The sequence below is a fragment of the Glycine max genome, chromosome 17, assembly GCF_000004515.6.
Source record: "Glycine max cultivar Williams 82 chromosome 17, Glycine_max_v4.0, whole genome shotgun sequence".
NCBI lineage: Eukaryota > Viridiplantae > Streptophyta > Magnoliopsida > Fabales > Fabaceae > Glycine > Glycine max.
In genome coordinates this window covers 12,270,675-12,289,356 of record NC_038253.2, presented here as the reverse complement: position 1 = coordinate 12,289,356, position 18,682 = coordinate 12,270,675, and the positions used below count along the sequence as shown (strand labels likewise).

The following is an 18,682-nucleotide window of genomic DNA, read 5'->3' as shown; positions in this document are numbered from 1 at the left end:
ACTTAACGTATTTTTCAGATAAATTCTAGATCTATTATGGATTTTTTTTCTTGATGAATTGGAAGGTTAAGATCATAAAAATATAATAAATTTTTGATAAATTTTAATTTAATAAAAAATTGCTTAAAAAAATAAATGAATTGTTGATGGAATAAAACTGAATTTAGTTTTCTTAAGCAATGTTTTAACATCGTAGATGAGAAAAAATGTGATTAAAAAAAGAAACTTAACTTGTTTGTTCTTTTATATAAGATAAAATTTATATTATCTCATCTATTAATTATTTTTGGACTAAAAAAAGAAAAAAATAATGACAATGATATTTTTAAAAAAATATATAAATTTACCAAAAATTTATCCCTATCAATTAAATTAATTATTTTTTTAAAATTTTGATAAATTAGATAATTAAATATTTAAATAATAAGAAAGTTAATACTTCTTTAACAACCTTGCATAACCGCACACTTACCACCTTCCTTTTTCTTTTCCTCTCTCTCTTCCCTTCTCATAAGCGGTTCTTATACACCATATGTCACTTCACTACTGTTTTAAAAATGTTCATATTCCGTTCTTCACTTTTGGACATGTATAAAAAAATACATTACACCTTTTGATGAGGTAGTAATTCTCTAGGAGAAAGAAAGAAAGAAGGTGAGCAACTGAACTCTGCAGCTCTCAGAACAACACTACTTTTCCTTGTCCAACGGGTCTCCTTTTATTCGCTCATGATTGATTATGTTCGTTTCTTTGAATTTTTCCTTGGCTTGCGTATGCCACTTTATATTAAATTAAATTAAATTAACTTGGCCCCCTTAAATTTTATTCCTTTAATATCTATCTATTTATATAGTATAAGTTGGGTTTACTTATTGGGATCCCCTCTTCTCTGTCATTAACTCTTTGAGAGGTTGGTGTAGTAGCTTTTTGGAGGGTTGACATGGAAGAACGGTATGAGCCATTGAAGGAGCTTGGTGCTGGGAATTTTGGTGTGGCAAGGTTGGCAAAAGACAAGAAAACTGGAGAGCTTGTTGCGGTCAAATACATAGAGAGGGGCAAAAAGGTAAACTTTTTTAGGCCAAAATTGTTTCAGTGGCCTGTGCCAAATTCAATTGCCTACTACTGACTAAATGCTGTTGTTGGTTCAGATATTTTCTTTGCATTGATTGTTTTGTTTTTTTGAGCGATCTGAATTTGGAAAATGAGCAGCCTTGTGCCTTCTTCTGCATATTTATGATATGATAGATACCTCTGGGCCATGCTTTTTTTTTTCTCCTTTCAGCTTTGTGTACTTTCAAAATCTTAAATTCAATGTTCAATGTTTCATAACATCAATATGAAATCAAAGTAGTTAAAGTACAATCGCAATGGATGGATTTTGGAGCTTTTTTTTTTCCTTCCTCCTTATATTTCTCAACTAGTCAACTCTCTAAATTTATGCTATATTCCATTAGTTGGTTGTTTCCATGAAAGTCTTGTTCTGTATCATCTCAAAGGAAATTCTACAATCATTAAGTAGCAACATATCGAGTCTTCAAAGGGCACTTTGTGTTCCTTGCGTGCAACTAGAACACCCATTTGTTTGTTTCTTCTTTTTAATTTCAAGTAAAAAAAAATTGAATGCTATAGTGCTCATGATGTCTTTTGCCACTCTTATCGAAATTTTGACTATCCTTTGAATCTGGATAACATTTTGTTCCTAAAGCTCATGAATGATGAATTTTAGCCTCTGAATTCATAAAATATAGAACTATTTTTGTTGTTCTCTCTATCAAGATTAAGTAACTTACCTCATTCTCAGCCAGAAGGGTATTATTAAGCTTAAAGGGCTGGCACAGGTTTTCTTTTGAAATAGTTTTGTCCAAAATCTTTCTGATCTGTGTGTTTCTTTGTGAGCTATGTTTGTGGTATCAGATTGATGAGAATGTTCAGAGGGAGATAATTAACCACCGATCTTTAAGGCATCCAAATATAATCAGGTTTAAAGAGGTAAGAGCTTGTTTTTCTTTCTCAAACTGCTCCTTACTATTTTTGAAGAGGAATTGGGGGCTTTTTGAGTTAGGCGTATGGTTATCTGCTTTATTTTTGTGCATGTAGCTCTTATGTTAAACTCTGCTTCGAATCTAACTTGTCTCATAAAATAGTTGATGGTGTAATTTGTAAATCCCTTTGCAATGAGTTTTCATTTTGACATAATGTGCATCAAGTTAAGTGGTGTGTTGCATTATTACTAAAAGTAAGGAGGACATAATCATTTGCAGTGAGACAGTTGCTGCTTACATAATTCACAAAAATTTATGTGACATATTTTCCGGCATTATTTCTTCAGCAAATCTTGCAATCCAAGATCACCGATTCGAAAATATCTGCAGAAATCATTTTGGCCAATACCTTCAAGGGAAACTAACAAAAAGTCAACAACCAAATCTTATCTCGTTAAACTCGTACCTTTAGAAAGGAACAAAAATGCTCAATTAGTATAATTCCCTTCTTTTAATGCTCTGATTTTTTATCTATCCTTTTGCAAGGGCTAGGATCAAATTTTACTCCTGTTAGTCAGGCTCAAGCATGACAATGATTTGTTCTATTCAGATTCAGAGCTTTTAGAGGTTACATTTACATACAGCAAAAATGCTGAATGAGATATCTTTTCCACAGGTGTTACTGACCCCTACACATTTAGCTATCGTCTTGGAGTATGCTTCAGGTGGTGAACTTTTTGAGAGGATTTGTACTGCTGGTCGATTTAGCGAAGATGAGGTGAGGTTGTAGAATCTATAGTGTGGTTGATCTATTATTTTTCCTTTCAAATAATCCGTATACAGAAATAAGGTATTTGTATTGAATTTTGAAATCACCAAGTGAACGAATTCCCTATATTGCAGGCAAGATATTTCTTCCAGCAGCTAATATCTGGGGTTAGCTACTGTCATTCAATGGTATGCTCTCATAATTCATTGTGTTCTTCATTACAAGCCCATGTCTTATATCATGTTATGTTTCTGATTTCAGGAAATTTGTCATAGAGATCTAAAATTGGAAAACACTCTCTTGGATGGAAATCCATCTCCTCGGCTTAAAATTTGTGACTTTGGTTATTCCAAGGTTAGTAGCATTCACCACCTAAATGAGCCTTTTTGGAGATATATCATATACCTTACATTATATCCAGTCCTCACATATGTTTCATATAATTTTTGTTGACTGTCCTATTTAATTTAACATGTAATTGCAGTCTGCTCTACTGCACTCTCAACCTAAATCAACAGTTGGAACTCCTGCATACATTGCTCCGGAGGTTCTGTCGCGAAAGGAGTATGATGGAAAGGTATTGAGAGTTTCTCTGTTATTTCCCTGAGGGTCATGAATATCATGTCAAACCACAATCTATGGCAATTGGCAGCCATGGTTTGACAATTGGAACTCATTCCCACTTCCATTAAGAGTTCATCATATGATCCCAAATGCTCAATTTCTTACACAAATTGGTTTTTTTTTTATTTTTTTGTAGATTTCAGATGTTTGGTCCTGTGGAGTGACTCTTTATGTCATGTTAGTTGGTGCATACCCATTTGAAGATCCAGAAGATCCTAGAAATTTCAGAAAGACTATTGGGGTGAGCTCTTGTTAGTCGTTTACCTTCAAAGTTTCTTTATGATTAATCTTCTTTCTATAGAAGGAAACTTAAACTCTGATTCTCTGGTTTGTAGAGAATAATCGGTATTCAGTACTCCATACCCGACTATGTTCGTGTTTCTTCTGACTGTAGGAATCTTCTCTCTCGCATCTTTGTTGCTGATCCTGCCAAGGTATGTATCTTCAATTCTACAAAATCATACATTACATGCACTATAGTCATACAACCTGTACTATTAGAATTACAAAATTTCATTGTAATGAACCTTAGATATACACATATCTCACATTAAATGGAAACAATATGGATTTGTTTCAAAGCAACTCACGTTGATTTAGTTCTTGTATAATGAGAATCTCCCCATTTTCCAAACTAACTATTTCTGATCCTTGTTGAAGAGGATCACCATCCCAGAGATAAAACAGTATCCTTGGTTTCTGAAGAATATGCCTAAAGAGATCATCGAAGCTGAAAGAAAAGGATTCGAGGAAACAACCAAAGACCAACCAAACCAGAAGGTGGAGGAAATCATGAGGATAATTCAAGCGGCAAGGATACCAGGACAAGGATCCAAAGCTGGAGAAGGTGGACAAGCTGGCACTGGATCATTAGATATTGAGGATGATGAGGAAATTGATGTTAGTGGTGACTATGAACAAGTGTGATCGAGAACTTGATTAGTTGATATGGCTAGATTGTCTATAAGACATAGTCAGCATTATTAACATCTATCACAGTGTGCAACACTGGTGTTCTAAAGATACTTGTTATACCAGGCTTGAAATAGGATTTTGTGTTTATTTAAATGAATAATATTAAGAAAAGGCTGCTATTTCAGTTTCAGTAAATCATTGGTGTTGTTCCTAGTTTACTAGCTATTCCAAATTTTAATACTTTGTATAAAAAGAGTATTTGATATTTTCACACAAATACTTTTTGAGAATAATTATTAAATCATTCTTACACTTCATTTTATTTGAAGGACTTACACTTCATTTTATTACGTGGGACTTGAGCTTATAAACATTATTCTTAACAATTATTTTGTTCTTATCATTGATCAATGTAGAACTTTGAACTTTTTCATATACATTCTTTCACACCTAATACTATTAGGCTTTGTACATGAATAATATAGTAGGTGTTCCATTAATTGATTTAGGATAATTTTTATATTATTTAAAAATATTGGTTTGGGTCTAACTCAATCCAATAAAATTAATTTATGAGATAAGGTTTGTAACTCACCTGTAAGTACTATTTTGGGCTTGTCATTAGTTGGGACTTGAATTTTTTTCATGTATATTTCCTCACACCCAACATTCCTATGCTTAGTGCATGATAGTTGGTTTGTAACCAACCTATAATTAATATTTTGGACTTGTTAATAATTGAAACTTAGAATTTTTTCCAAATATATTTCCTCGTGCCCAACATTATTATGCTTAGTGCATGATAATTTGTCCTTTTGAATATGAATTTAATTGAATTAAATTGCTATTATAATTTTTTTATATTATCATTTAATTATAAATGATTCTTATGTTAAGTATAAAATCTTTAAGTTAACAATATATTAAAATTAAATCCAACGAATATATATAGAGTTTATTTGGTTATATGCTTATTCACGAACTACTCAAGTTCACTTTCTGTATTTAAGGAAAAGCCATTTTATATAAAAATTCAGATTTTCACTTCTTTTTGCACTAAGTTTAGGAATTTTTGAACCTGCACTAAGTTGACTTTTGTGGACTGCTGACATATTTTAGAAAAAATATAAAACAAAATTAGGAAATTGAACCCGACGTGAATCGAACACGCAACCTTCTGATCTGGAGTCAGACGCGCTACCATTGCGCCACGGATCCGAATTTGACAATAATCATTATATTTAGTATAATAAATATTAAAATACCCAGTCAACTGCGCGAACCGTTTCATTTTTTTCAACACTCGTTGATCAATTCGATCTGAATCCATCTTTATAAAACGTTCTAAGCAACTTGTTAATTTGGAAAACGAACACAAATGATTTTTTTTTTTTTGGGGTGAATGAACACAAATGAATAAAGTATACATGAAATCAATATTTTAGCCCTGTAGTTCGACGAAGTGAATATTAATAGTCAATAATTTTTTCATTTAGCATTAGAGAAATTCTATTAATTATATATTTTTGATTTGATATACTAAGTTTATAGTCATTTAATTTTTATTTTTCATTTGCAAATGCTATTTTATGTATTTTCTAAATCAAGCACGTACTTTTAAAAAAATAAAGCAACTTATTTTGTTGTGTGCTTATAATCAGGGACAGATGCACAGCCTGCAGCCAGAGACTTAAAAACCCTTCCTTCAAACTTCTCTAAATAGTTTATAAAATATTTAATTTTAAAAAAATTATTAATAATATATATAATAACAATTGATAATAATATACTACTTATAGTAAAAATAAAATTAAATAATATACTAGTTAGTATATAATAATATATATTAGTTAATAATATATATTACTTCTAGTTAAAATAAAATAATATATTTTTTAATAAATCTGATAATTAATTCCACTGATAATATATTAATCTTTTTAATACTGAAAATACTAATTTTTTAATAATACATATTGTCACCGATTGTAATCTAACTCAAAGATATATATATATATATATATATATATATATATATATATATATATATATATATATATATATATTAATAAATTTTATTTTTATATAATTTTCCATCAATTGTTATGATTTAGGCTAATTATGTTTTGTGTATTGTTATAAGTTTTATTTATCAATTTATAAATCTAGTTATTAACATTATATTATAAACATAAATATGTTATATATAATTCCTATAAAATATGATGACTTTTGTTATTATTGTATTTGATGTGTTTGTTTTTTTTTTTATTTATTATTGTGAGACTATTATTGTGAGTGTTGTTTGATTGTTATTGTGTTTGCGAGGAAAAAATCTTTTAAAACTTGAAAAATTATATTACATGTATTTCTTTTTTTATAGTTTGAAATAAAAAATAATTTTAACTTTACCTATAAAACTAATAAATAATTTTATAAAAAATATTATTTATTAAATATTTATTTTTTGGAACTTAGATATTTAAATAGTTAAAGTAAACAAAAAATATCCAGCTCCCATTTTAATGATTTCTTGGATCCGTGATTGTTTATAATGTCAAATAATACTCGTATGGGTATTATTATATTATAAGAAATAATTCATCAAGGTTTTAAACAAATGAAAGAATCGATATATTATTTAAGTATTGTAATAATCAATATCAATTATAGTTATTTTATGCTTTATATTTCATTTGCTTGTTGATTATATTTCAATAAAGGCATTACTAAATACTCTAAATTTTCTGCGTGTTCAAAAATTACATTATTCCCCCAAATTTATGACACGTACAATACTACAACGTACGCATGTACAAGTCAATATCTAATTTATAATGAAACACAATAACATCACATCAAATTTTTAGATGTGTCATTTTCTCATTTCTTGCCTAATCTATCTTTAATGCATTAATAACTTTTCTTTTAGACTTTTCCTCTCTTTGCCTAACTTCTTCCTTATCCTACGCTCTTTTTTGGTTCAAGAATTTATGATGGTACTGAAAGTGAAACTTTTTTCTTTTAATAATTATTTTTGATCATTTATTAGTAAAAGTCACAATTTCCATGCCAAACAGATGGTGAACACAATTGATTATTCTTGATATATGAGTTTGATTTTTTTTTTTATTATTGTTGTGAATGAAAGGCGGTGATTGAGATATTTATATTAATTTATGCATCTTATCTAATCAATCAAATTAGATCTCTTAATAAAATTTAAAAGATTATGAGTTTGATTTAAAATAAATAAATAAATAATATGAAGGTCACATATTTTTGTCCTTTTTAATACAAATATAATAATATCTTTATTCTTTATTATAAGGTTCAATTAATTAATTTATCAATATAAAAAAAAATTGGTTGAGATAGTTGAGAGCAATATTGAATTTATCACAAATTAGTATTTTTTCTCTCTCTCAAAAATACCCCTTCAACAAAACTTTAAAACATTAGCAGGTTTGTGTTTCTCTCTATATGTTATTCTAGAGTTGACTTTAGTCAAAAATGCATATTTAAAAAAATAATTAGTACATGAATATTTTAGATTAAATTTATACTTTAAAATAAGGACTAAGTAACACTTTTAATTTATACTTTAAAATAAGGACTATAAGATCAGTATTATATTCCCTCCATTTATTTATTTAAAAAATGGTTTTGTTTATTAATTCATTTAGAAATTTAAACAATATATAATCATCTTTCTAATTATTCCATTATTTTCACTCAGTGTTTAAATATTTAATACGTTTATGATAAATGAAAGAAAAATTACAGTAGAGGTTATATATATAAAGAAGTTGAAAAATAATATAAATGGTGATATTACTAATTTATTATTATTTCATTAGTTCATAACATCAGCCTGTTATGAATCAATCATTTTCCAAAATAAAGTTAAATTTTTGGAAACCTACGGTTTTCTTTTTTTGTACTATTTTTCTTCTTAAAAAAATGCTGTTAGCTAGATGTTTGGACAGTACATGCCAATATTTTTCTATTAGCGGGAATTCGTATTTTAATTCAGCACGTAACGTTACTATACACTTACTAGAAACTAGTCTCCATCTCCTATTTCACTCATCTCATTCACTTCCATTTCGGTCGTGATCTGAAACCCCAAGTTACAAAGTCAAATTCTTTGGAATCAATTAAAAGTTTTTGGTATTAAACTTGATTTCTTTATGTAAAATATCGATTCGAGCCGGAAAAAAAAACCACGTGGGTGCAAGGATAAAACTTACTTGTAAGATTATTGAATGAAGATTCATCATCTACAAAATTATTAAATATTCTGTTGCTAATAATATGGTAAACAAAAATTTCTTTGGACTCATAAACAATTTACCATCATTCTCAATGCCACACACGTTCGCTTTCTAGCTACTTTCATTTGCATTACGACAGAGGGCAATGTTCCATGCAACGAATTCGGCTTGCGCCACCCTTTTTAATTTCTGACATGCACAGTCAACACCCACACTTATTACTATATTTTCATCTTCACTTACCATTACACGATTCCATTTTCTGGGTGGTGTCCTTCTTCTTCTTCTTTCCAAATCCTCAAATGGGCCGCAAGAAAAACGAACCAAAACGCACCGTTTGCAGCATCCCTCTGATCTTCCTCTCTGCGTTTCTCGTTTCCTGTGGTTTGATCTACGCCTTGGTAGTGCTAAGAGCTCCGCTTTCAGAGTCAGAGTTGTTGCCACTGGTCGAAGACAGTAAAGCGTGTTGCAGAGGAGTAGAAAATTTGGAGCTTTGGGGTGACGTTGTGAAGTGGGGTTCTGACTTCAAACTCAACACTTCCCAAGAGTGCTGCAACGCGTGCAAGTCCACGTGCACCGTCAACGATAATGGACCTTGTTTGTGCGACACGTGGGTCTTCTGTGCCAACCCTCACAATTGCGGATCTAAGTTTGGTGAGGTGAGAATGTTACTTCAAGATATATGGTTTGTTAATTGTGTCAATTAATTACTATACACAACTAATATTGACAAGAAGATTTACAGTCACACACAAGTTTCTTGCTTCTGGGAGTGTGGTGAAATGAAAATGTTTATAGTTGCTGAGTTCCGGATACGTAACTGTAATTTTATATAGTACTTCTTTTTTGTGCTCAAGAGTTTGACTTCTGAAAAATAGATATTAATGTCCAAAAAATTGTGCTGTCTAGTGTTTGAGATGTAGACTATGTAATCAGTAATCCTGAGGGCATGCACTCACATCACGTTACTGTTAAAAGAAGACTTGAACCAAAAGAAGTTTTTTTTTCAAAATACACTTATGAGAGAGCTTCGAAAGATTGATAAAATGATCAACCAACTAAAATTTTAAAAGTGCAGCTTTAATTTTAAACCCAAAACTAGAGACAGTAATAGATCGACATCGAAATTTATAAGATAAGGGTTAGATAGAGCTTTCGCAACAGCTTTTATACTAGTTCAGGCTTGCATGTTGATGATTATCAAAGTTATTATCATCACATATAGACGAAGTTAGAAAACTTGGCTAACGCCTATCACGTCTCTTACGTTACACTCTCAACTTGAACAGTGTAAATTTTCTAAGTAAAATGCTTTTGCCTTGTTAGTGTCTGCCAGAATATGTAAATTGAAACAACTAATAAGATTATAGAATATTGTTGATTAAACTTGATTATTATGCAGGAAAGACTTCATTTTCAGTCTGGACTATTGTTCTAGTTTTTTCTTTTCTTTTGTTTTTGAAAGCATAAAATTAACCTGAGCTTTGAAGTCACTGTATTAAACTTAATTATTTCAGTGCTGGCTGAAGAAACAAAAGGACAGTTTAGCCCCTGAACAGATAAACGCAGAAGGGGAAGTAGTTAGTTGGACTTCTGGTCTCATCTTTGGAAAAGGAGAGGTAAGAGAGGTTTGGTGTATTTAAACACCAATAGGGGTGCATATTTTTTTTAAAAAAATTAATGTTTCTAAATGTTACACATTGAGTAATGGGAAGAGTCTAAAATATCTAACTAGAAAAGCAACTTTGGCATTAGCTGTGTCTTCTGATTAAATGGAATTCATCTTGGGCAGATTACCTATGTTGTGAAATTTTCTTACTAGTTTCTTTATGATATGCTTTTCATTACCAATTTAGGGTGTGTTATCTTATTTTTCAATATCATTTGTAATTAATCTCTTCTTCAGGGAATTATTGGGCTGGAAACTGAATTCGGAACTCTTCGTGTAAAAGTAAGTGCCCATGCTTTGACACAACACCAATGATTTATTGTGCATGTTAATAAGTTTGGAATTGATATATCTGAAGGTGCACATGGACACACTTCAATTCTTAAAGCAACTAGAAAATTTGCCAATGGACTGGTCTGGTTGCAATCTGCATCTGGGTTTGAGCTTCCATGAATATTTGTGGTGATTGCCTTTGCCAATATATGTAACAATTCAATGACTAGGAAACTACTGAATACTCTTGGTTTCTGTGAAGTGCTTAACCAATAATTACTCCTGCTAAAACAAATGCAACTTCTACCACATTGCTATTCTTTGTACTACACTACTATACTACTCATTTTGGTTCTGGATGGTTTTTTATTCAGATGTCAAGCTAATTCTGAAAATTGTTAATTTGGTGAAGCTCTTCCCTGACTGTGCACCGCACTCTGTTGCCTACATTCTGGAATTGTTGCAATTGCAACTTTGTGTTGGCTGCCAATTTTTCCGAGCAGAGAGCATAGGTCAATCATGGGATTCAAAAGGAAACCACCTTAAAAATGTAAGATTGGTTTTTTCCTAAGTGAAAGTGATGCATGATTGGATGTACAGACATTCCACATTTGTATCCAAACCACTCTGCAATTATTCATTCGAATTATTATGTTATGTAACAGCTTTAGTTACTTAATATTCTGTAATTATTTCAGTCTGATTGTCACTGTTAGTTATTTATCTCCATCATGACATTAATTTTTGGGGGGCCTATATATTCTGTTTAGGAGACTATATATGTTTCTTGTTTTAATCCCTGAATTTTTTTATCCTTCCAAAATGGTAAAACTGTTATGAGTCTCACATTGAGGGTGTACTTAAGTTATGAGGTTCTCTTTCTTTTGAGTTGAGTTCTCTTCTTATACTTGAGTCAATTTTTTTTTGTTTTCATTGAGAGTTGGGCTATGAAAAGGGTTACTTATAGACTGGATTAAGATGCAATATACCGTATATTAATAGGTGAGTGAAGCCGTCAAAGGAAAAAAGAATACCATTGGGTCAATGTGGATAGTGTGAAGTCGACATGGACTTTAACTCTTAAAAGAGGTGACAATATTATGTGTCTCACATTGAATTTATATGTGTAATACTTAAGCCATCAGACTCTCCTACATGTGAACTAGTCTTTTGAATTGGACTCTTCTCCTATGCTTACATAACGAAAACCTATAGTTTCTTTTCAGTTTTCAGTTTCATACGTAAATGTTAGAAATCACACTATTGACTATGCACTTTTACTTTGTATTTATAGATATTATCCTTATTCTTGTGTCTAAAGACCTAAACAGAAATATACATTTGATATTAAAGGACTATCGAATTTCTATCGATGTCATGTGCATGTTTTTAGAGTTCAATGATGGCAAATGAATCCTCATATTTTCAGGCTGCTTTTGGTCCCCCTTTTGCATTGATTCAAGGAACGTTGGAAGCCCAAGGGGGTGAAGGAACCATATTCAAGAAAATTCCCATTGAAGATTGCCCCACTATAAGAAGGGGTTCAGTTGCTTGGGTTGGTTCTGGTCCAGAATTCTTTATAAGCCTTGCCAACCATTGGGAATGGAAAAAGGAATTCACTGTCTTCGGTTCTGTTCTTCCAGAAGATATGCACATTGCTGAGAAAATTTCTACACTCCCCACAAAATCTGATGTTTGGAAAAATGTCAACGTGACCCTTTTGAAAAAACCCGTTCCTTTGATGTTGCGGAGAATCGATAAAGGCCATGAAAATTTTAATACCAAAGCAAATTCAGCTTGAAACAATTCTTTGGTTTCAAGGTTTTATAGGAATATTGTTATGCTTTAACCAAAGACGATGATTTTTCTGTCTCCCACTTAGATGCATGTTTGCTAATTTACTCACTGTAACTTGTGGGAAAGGATTCACCGAAAGGGAATGCAGAAGTTACTTCCATGCAAAGTTAAAATGCAAAAAAACTAATATTCTACTTCTAACTTATTCTACACATAGTTGACTTCTCAATATAAAAACTTATTTAATGTTAAATATATTACTATTACTATTAATTGCAGCAATTTTATCACAAGTACACTATTAGTAATATTCAATTGTGAAGACTTATTTTTTTAATCACCTTGCGCCTTTTGGTTCCATAATAAAACATGAGATATTTTTGTAAGTTTCGATTTCTTGAATTGACTATAAAATTAATTTTTAATTCAGAATTTAGTTACATTTAAACTCTTCATCTCTTCTTCTTAAGAATGTATTATGTATTTATGTTGGAATCAAATTTAAGTTTTTCCTCACAAATTCAATGTGTATGACTAACTAAATTACATCAATTAGGTACTCTGAAGACTTTTTTGGTGACTTTGTTTTCAAAAACACGATTATTATTGGCTTGTTTTTGCTTAATTTGGCTCCGAAGTCAAGCCTGTGTTTATTTATAAAATTCAGCGTTTGCAACTGTTGTTTTGCAAATTTCTTATGGAAGATTGATGATTAATTGTGTCTAAAATAGCTAAATAAGGTATTACTAATTAGTGATCCGTAATCTGAAACGCTGTAATGATAGACCTGAGACTATTATTCATGGTTTAGAGGGACTGTCCACTAACTACCCTTTTCTGGCGTCATTTGGTTGATCTTGATAAGTTGGTGCTTTTCTTGTTTGGGAATCTTCTTCATTAGGTCCAAACAAATCTCTTTATGGGGAGATAGAAGCAGTGACAATGGAACGTGGTTTAATTTGGGCCAATACTATATGTAACTTTTGTGGAATTGGAGGAATAAACAATTTTTTTATGAGGATTTCATTAGGCCTTCTCATCCTTGGATGGCTGTTCTTCACCATCTTAAGCGTGGCAGCAAGTTCCATCAAATGTTAGGATGTAATAGGATCCAACAACTTTGACCTTGCATTTAAGGTGGTCTCTTCCGTTAAAATTGCACGTAATAAAATTGTTTCACCATCAAAATGCAGCAGCTCCTCCGAAGATATAAATCTTTAGTGTTGTCTTTCCGTTAAAATTGCACGTAATAAAAGTTTATATTAATAAGGCCAACATAGATTATTAAAATAAAATTCTTATTTTAATTGGAAAACAATACTATCATCATTCCTTTTTATAATAAGACTAATTTATAATATTGACAAACATTTAGAATACTTTAGTGATCATAGTCATGAATGAACATATATTTAACTAGGATTACTAAGCTCTGATCATAACTTTAAAAGCAATGCTTGAAGCCTTCAACGCATAGAATACTTCCAGCCTTAGAACACTTTCCAAATGATGGAATTAATGTGTATAGGGATCATATTATGTCCATCATAAAAACTAATTCATCCTTTTCAGGATGTAGATAAGCCCTTATCATATAACAACGTATCTCTTATCATTAAAAGAGAAAATGATAAGACTGTGACTTCGTTTAGAGATATGGGTGAGAAAATATAGGGCCACTTTATCTTGATTTTAAAATTCATAATCAAGTTTAACCTGATTTTAAATTATTGGCTTCTCTAAGTTATTGGGGCTAACCTTGGCCTTTTGTCGCAAAACTATGAAGGTGTGCTTTAAGGTCTAAACCTCTCATTAACCCATGGATTCCGAAAATTGGTTCTCTGGTGGTGGAACACAACTTCGGGCGACAACTAACAACATTTGTGGTTTTAGAGGGCAAAGTTTGTTGAAAAAAATCATACTTTTTCGTACAATAGAAGATGAAAAGTTATGATCATCCATATCCACATAAAGCTACCAAAGAAAATTTTTCACATAGAAATTAATAAAATGTGTTGATGTCCTCCCTAATATGGGATGCTTGCAGTAACCTAGTGTTAACTCGTTGACAAATGTATCAATTTGTCAGAAGTAGAAAAGTTAAAATAAAAGTTCGAGTGTCGAATCCATATGGATTTTTTTGTACTTTAGTCGATAAATATCCAATCTGTAAGCAAGAGATAAAGAATTGCAATAATTTGAAATTAAAAGACAAGAACAATAAAATAAATAGGATTAAATGCAAATAATAACTTCAGAACATAAGCTTGTGAATCAATCATTTTTCCCTATGAGAGATGTTCAGGCTTTAGGTGTATTTAATAGAGAGCTCTGAATCTCGATGTGTCTTTGTCCTTTACTTTCTACTCCTTTTATTGGCTTAAGGTAGCTTAAAATTCACACGAACTCACGGGCTGAGCGCACTAATCTTTGGGCTTAGCGAGACTGTCATGCACTTAGCACGGGATTTTGTCCTAAGCGCGCCTTTGAATTTCTTCACGCTAAGCTTGCCCGCTAAGCGAGGATGTGCAATGAGACTAGTCTGTGCGTTAAGTGAGTTGTCCCTTTAAATTTTTTTCAAAACTTTTTCTTTACGTTTAGCATCAATTTTTTTCAAAACACTTGAAATTATCTTCTTTTGAATCCTGCTGGTCACAAAATGTAATGATATTAAATTCTTCATTATTTCATTAAATACAATACTAAAGAAAAAATTATAATCATTCTTAGTTAAAATTGACTATAAATTAAATTCAAATTTCACAATTATCACCTAGTTCACTCATTCTTGATCTTGCTTCAATGCATATAAGTGAATTTCTCCTTGATGATATGTTTATTGTTGATATTCCTCAAATTATTTTTTTTAGGTGAACCCACGGTATTTTCCACTCTAGAGTAAACTATGCCATATTTATTTTTCAACAAGTCTTATCCTTATTCCTTTTGACCTTAAATCCATCATCATCATCAATCATGCTAAGATCATCCATGGCCATACTAGCATTGTAACTACTTATAATTTCACTAAGAATTGGTGCCAATAAATATCCATTTTGCAACAAGATTATGTAATCATAGAATGTCATGCTCTTGGTATTTGCTTCAAATTATACAACACCAGCCTAAGTGTGTAGTCATATGTTATGTTGCACCTAAATCCATTATCCAAATATCATTGACTTGTTTTACGCCTTTAGAACCAACTGTTGCTCCATTATAAAATATTTATCCATCGTTTGAGGTACTGGCAACACATCATTAAAGTTACTTCAAGAATCTTCTAAGCATTCTTATTTGTGTCAACAATGTTTCTTCAATTGTGTTCTCATGCCACAATTGTAGCATTGAAATTCTTTCTTTTGAGGTTTTGATATTTCGTGGTTAACTCCTACTAGAGCTACCGTTGATCTACCACTAATCATCATTCAAGTTTTTGCTTGCTTTAAAATTCCTAACATATCTTCCTCATCCTTTTGCATTTTTTTTAATTCAAGGTGGAGTTTTATTTAAATAATAAGTATAAAAGTATGAAAATGTATATAAATTAAGTGTTAATATGTAAAAAAATCACGATTAGAAAAATAATTATTCAAATAAATAAAAATTGTTGATATAGAACATAAAAAAAAGAAGAAAAAAACCAAAAAAGTAGCTAGTATAATAATAACTAAATAAATTTAAATAGATAATTAAGAAAAGCGACATAATGCATAAATATAAAAATGGAAGCAAATTAATCTTATAATATGCTTCATATAATATCCTCTTTTCAAATGAATAAAAAAATACATTAATTATTAAAACAGCATTAAATTAATACGAATTGAATAACAAAAGAAAATATAACGATACACGCAAAAGATATTTCTATTTGCAATAGCATGTTGATTAATTTTCAAAAAAGGTTAAAGATCAACATATTCCATATAAATGTCTCTCTGTAATGTTGAATTATTATTTTTTATCTAAGGAAAAGAAAAACACATCTCTAAATACAAAGAAAAAACAATTATATATACAATCTTAGAATCACACACATTGTCATTCAGCTCGTTATGAACCAAAACTTCAGAGATTTTATTTACTATGAGATTCACCATACCAACTTTGTCTAAAATCGTTTTTTGTCTTATATAATTTTTTAATACAAATTATTAGGTGATTCTATAGTACCACTTAAGTTCATGATTCTGACAAATTTTAATGTAATACATAATCAAGTGTTATAAATTATTTTTTAAATTAAAAAAATTTGAATGTGTCATATGAGAGATTTGTCAAGATTATAGATAGATAATGGTCTAAAATTATCCCTTTTCATACGATTAGTTATGGTATGAATCAAAATATCCCTTGATCGAAAGTTATAAACTAATCTTTCAATCATTAGGATTCATTTAAGGAGTTGATTTCTTCTAATAAATATTTTTTTATACACATAAGCAAGAGATTAAACTCATGACCATATACTTAAGTGATAATATTATCTACCAATGTACATGTTATACCATATTGGTACACTACTAGCTATATTTAGAGTACAAACCTAACGATCTATTATCCTCATTAATACTTTCAATATTAATAGCCTTTTTTTACATATTCAAGTCAACATAACCAATTTTTTATCTTATTGTATATAATCATTTTGTATCTTTATATGGTTACACGTACGTACAAGCATACCATAAAAAATATCTGGACAGGTAAGACCATTTAAATTTATTATGTAGGGTATTTGATGCAAATTAACACAGAATTCCACTGGATTGCAAGTTCATGAATATCCCAATTATTTAAGAGAAATAATGCAAATCTATTGGTCTCTGATGACAGTCAATATGATTCACTTGTTGAATTGGCAAACAATGAGCATCGAGCACTTAGGTTATTATGTTCACTCCAGAACAATCTACCAGTTTGCTGTTTCTGCTTCCAAACTCATTCAAAGATCAGTAAGGTGGACAACCTACCCCACCTCCAATAAATTCTCTCCTATAGCAGAATAGCTGAATATCCTACACAAATGGTAAAATTTTCTCTCCCATAAGATGGATTTCTGACACTTCATGCAAAAGAATCCTGGGTTTCAGAGTCCATCCTCTTTGTATATGCGGTGGTGCGTTCCTGAACGTGTTCCATATATGTGTGAAACAGTAAATAATTTCATCCAGAAAAAGCGTCCACTGAAACACATTTGTCACACTTGAAGTGTAAAAAATTAATTGATTATTTTTTTTAAGATTTCCTGAACAAATTAAAAAAAAATTATTTCTCTAAAATAGTTTGAACTAAATATGTAGTTAATTAAATTCTAAAAAAATTAATTTGATGTCTAATTATGCATTGAAAAAAATAAAAAAATTGAAGCATTTTACATGTATTTTTTTGTTTTAAATCACGTATATTTTCTACTGAAGATAATCATGTTCAAGTTAGATAAAATTATTATACATGACAAAACTTTTTATTCAAGTACTTAACAGGTTGCCTGTAATTTGGAGTTGAACTGTGACATTTGATTTAATTAGAATAAGGGACATCCTTTGGTGGTAGCATTTCACACATATAACCTCAAAAGATTATTTAGTAATTTTAAATTTTCAATAAACCAAAATAATACGTTGAATAATTATTTTGAAGGAGCCGAGTGTCTACTAAAAAAACAAAATGTGTCCACTGCAGAGGCATGCAGTACATGAATTGTAGTGGGAAGCAAAAAAGCTTGTCTCCCGGAACGACCATGTTGAAGTGGTGGCCTTAGAGTGGTGCAGTGAACACAGCAAGTGCAGCTTGGGAGAGTGATAACGGGTGAATGTGAATAAGACAAAATGGAGGAAGCAAACAAATACTACACAAGAAGAAAAGTACATGAAATAATAATTCAAAGGACCAAAAAGGAAAAGTTATTAAGAAAAACCGACAATTATTTTAGACTATTTTCCTATTTATAGTTGGAAAAGAGAATTTGAGGGGGAAAACAAAAAGGAATAAATATATGGGATAATTACGAATGAATTGCACAAATTAAAAAGCAATCCAGTTTAATCACTAAAAGTACTAAAAATAAATAATGGCTTTTATTATATTCTTCTGGATTAGGGTTTGATCCAATAAGAGTTTAATGGGTGATCAACATTGATATGATTAATTATGAATTAGGTTAAGGAGGTTATAAAAGAAAACCTAGAATGAGCGGCTATGTCATCTCTCTATCATTTCTGGATGTCATTGATATTGATCGAATGAGTATATTGAAAAGGTGACACTCCTACTATATTATAGAACACAAAATTAGAGGAATATGTCACTCTTTTTGAGATTACAAGGTATGTGATCAGCATTGTACTTGTGGAAAATAATTGACAATATA

At 30.5% G+C, this 18,682-nt stretch overlaps 2 protein-coding genes and 1 non-coding gene across 8 annotated transcripts; 2 read left to right on the top strand and 1 right to left on the bottom strand.

Annotated features, from left to right (window-relative positions):
- The first annotated feature begins 493 nt into the window (after positions 1–493).
- On the top strand, positions 494–4,508 carry LOC100782714 (serine/threonine-protein kinase SAPK3-like). Of its 5 annotated transcripts, none has more exons than NM_001370565.1 (10): positions 494–654; positions 924–1,063; positions 1,915–1,989; positions 2,659–2,760; positions 2,886–2,939; positions 3,013–3,105; positions 3,236–3,328; positions 3,512–3,616; positions 3,711–3,809; positions 4,036–4,508. In NM_001370565.1, exons 2-10 carry the CDS (start codon positions 941–943, stop codon positions 4,300–4,302), a joined length of 1,011 nt encoding a protein of 336 aa, NP_001357494.1. In that variant the 5' UTR covers positions 494–654; positions 924–940; the 3' UTR covers positions 4,303–4,508. The 5 variants fall into 5 exon arrangements, with proteins under 5 accessions (NP_001357494.1, XP_006600860.1, XP_006600863.1 ...); XM_006600797.4 differs by having other exon boundaries at positions 501–654; positions 921–1,063; positions 4,036–4,485; XM_006600800.3 differs by having other exon boundaries at positions 589–740; positions 4,036–4,485.
- A 928-nt stretch (positions 4,509–5,436) lies between these two features.
- On the bottom strand, positions 5,437–5,508 carry TRNAW-CCA (transfer RNA tryptophan (anticodon CCA)). Its single transcript has one exon. It is a non-coding gene; the product is annotated as a tRNA-Trp (tRNA).
- Positions 5,509–8,540: 3,032 nt separating this feature from the next.
- On the top strand, positions 8,541–12,342 carry CYP33 (peptidyl-prolyl cis-trans isomerase CYP33). 2 transcript variants are annotated; one of them, XM_041011214.1, is made up of 6 exons: positions 8,541–9,226; positions 10,085–10,186; positions 10,474–10,518; positions 10,595–10,698; positions 10,922–11,059; positions 11,939–12,077. In XM_041011214.1, exons 1-5 carry the CDS (start codon positions 8,720–8,722, stop codon positions 11,019–11,021), a joined length of 858 nt encoding a protein of 285 aa, XP_040867148.1. In that variant the 5' UTR covers positions 8,541–8,719; the 3' UTR covers positions 11,022–11,059; positions 11,939–12,077. The 2 variants fall into 2 exon arrangements, with proteins under 2 accessions (XP_040867148.1, XP_003550923.2); XM_003550875.5 differs by lacking the exon at positions 10,595–10,698 and having other exon boundaries at positions 8,547–9,226; positions 11,939–12,342.
- The last annotated feature ends 6,340 nt before the right edge of the window (positions 12,343–18,682 follow it).

Excerpts from the sequence above, each read along its gene's own strand:
- LOC100782714 (NM_001370565.1), top strand. The coding sequence starts at position 941 with ATGGAAGAACGGTATGAGCCATTGAAGGAGCTTGGTGCTGGGAATTTT. Across the intron at positions 3,106-3,235 it reads GTGACTTTGGTTATTCCAAG|TCTGCTCTACTGCACTCTCA; the intron begins GTTAGTAGCATT and ends ATGTAATTGCAG. Across the intron at positions 3,810-4,035 it reads TTGTTGCTGATCCTGCCAAG|AGGATCACCATCCCAGAGAT; the intron begins GTATGTATCTTC and ends TCCTTGTTGAAG.
- CYP33 (XM_003550875.5), top strand. The coding sequence starts at position 8,720 with ATGCAACGAATTCGGCTTGCGCCACCCTTTTTAATTTCTGACATGCAC. Across the intron at positions 10,187-10,473 it reads TCATCTTTGGAAAAGGAGAG|GGAATTATTGGGCTGGAAAC; the intron begins GTAAGAGAGGTT and ends TCTCTTCTTCAG. Across the intron at positions 10,519-10,921 it reads TCGGAACTCTTCGTGTAAAA|CTCTTCCCTGACTGTGCACC; the intron begins GTAAGTGCCCAT and ends AATTTGGTGAAG.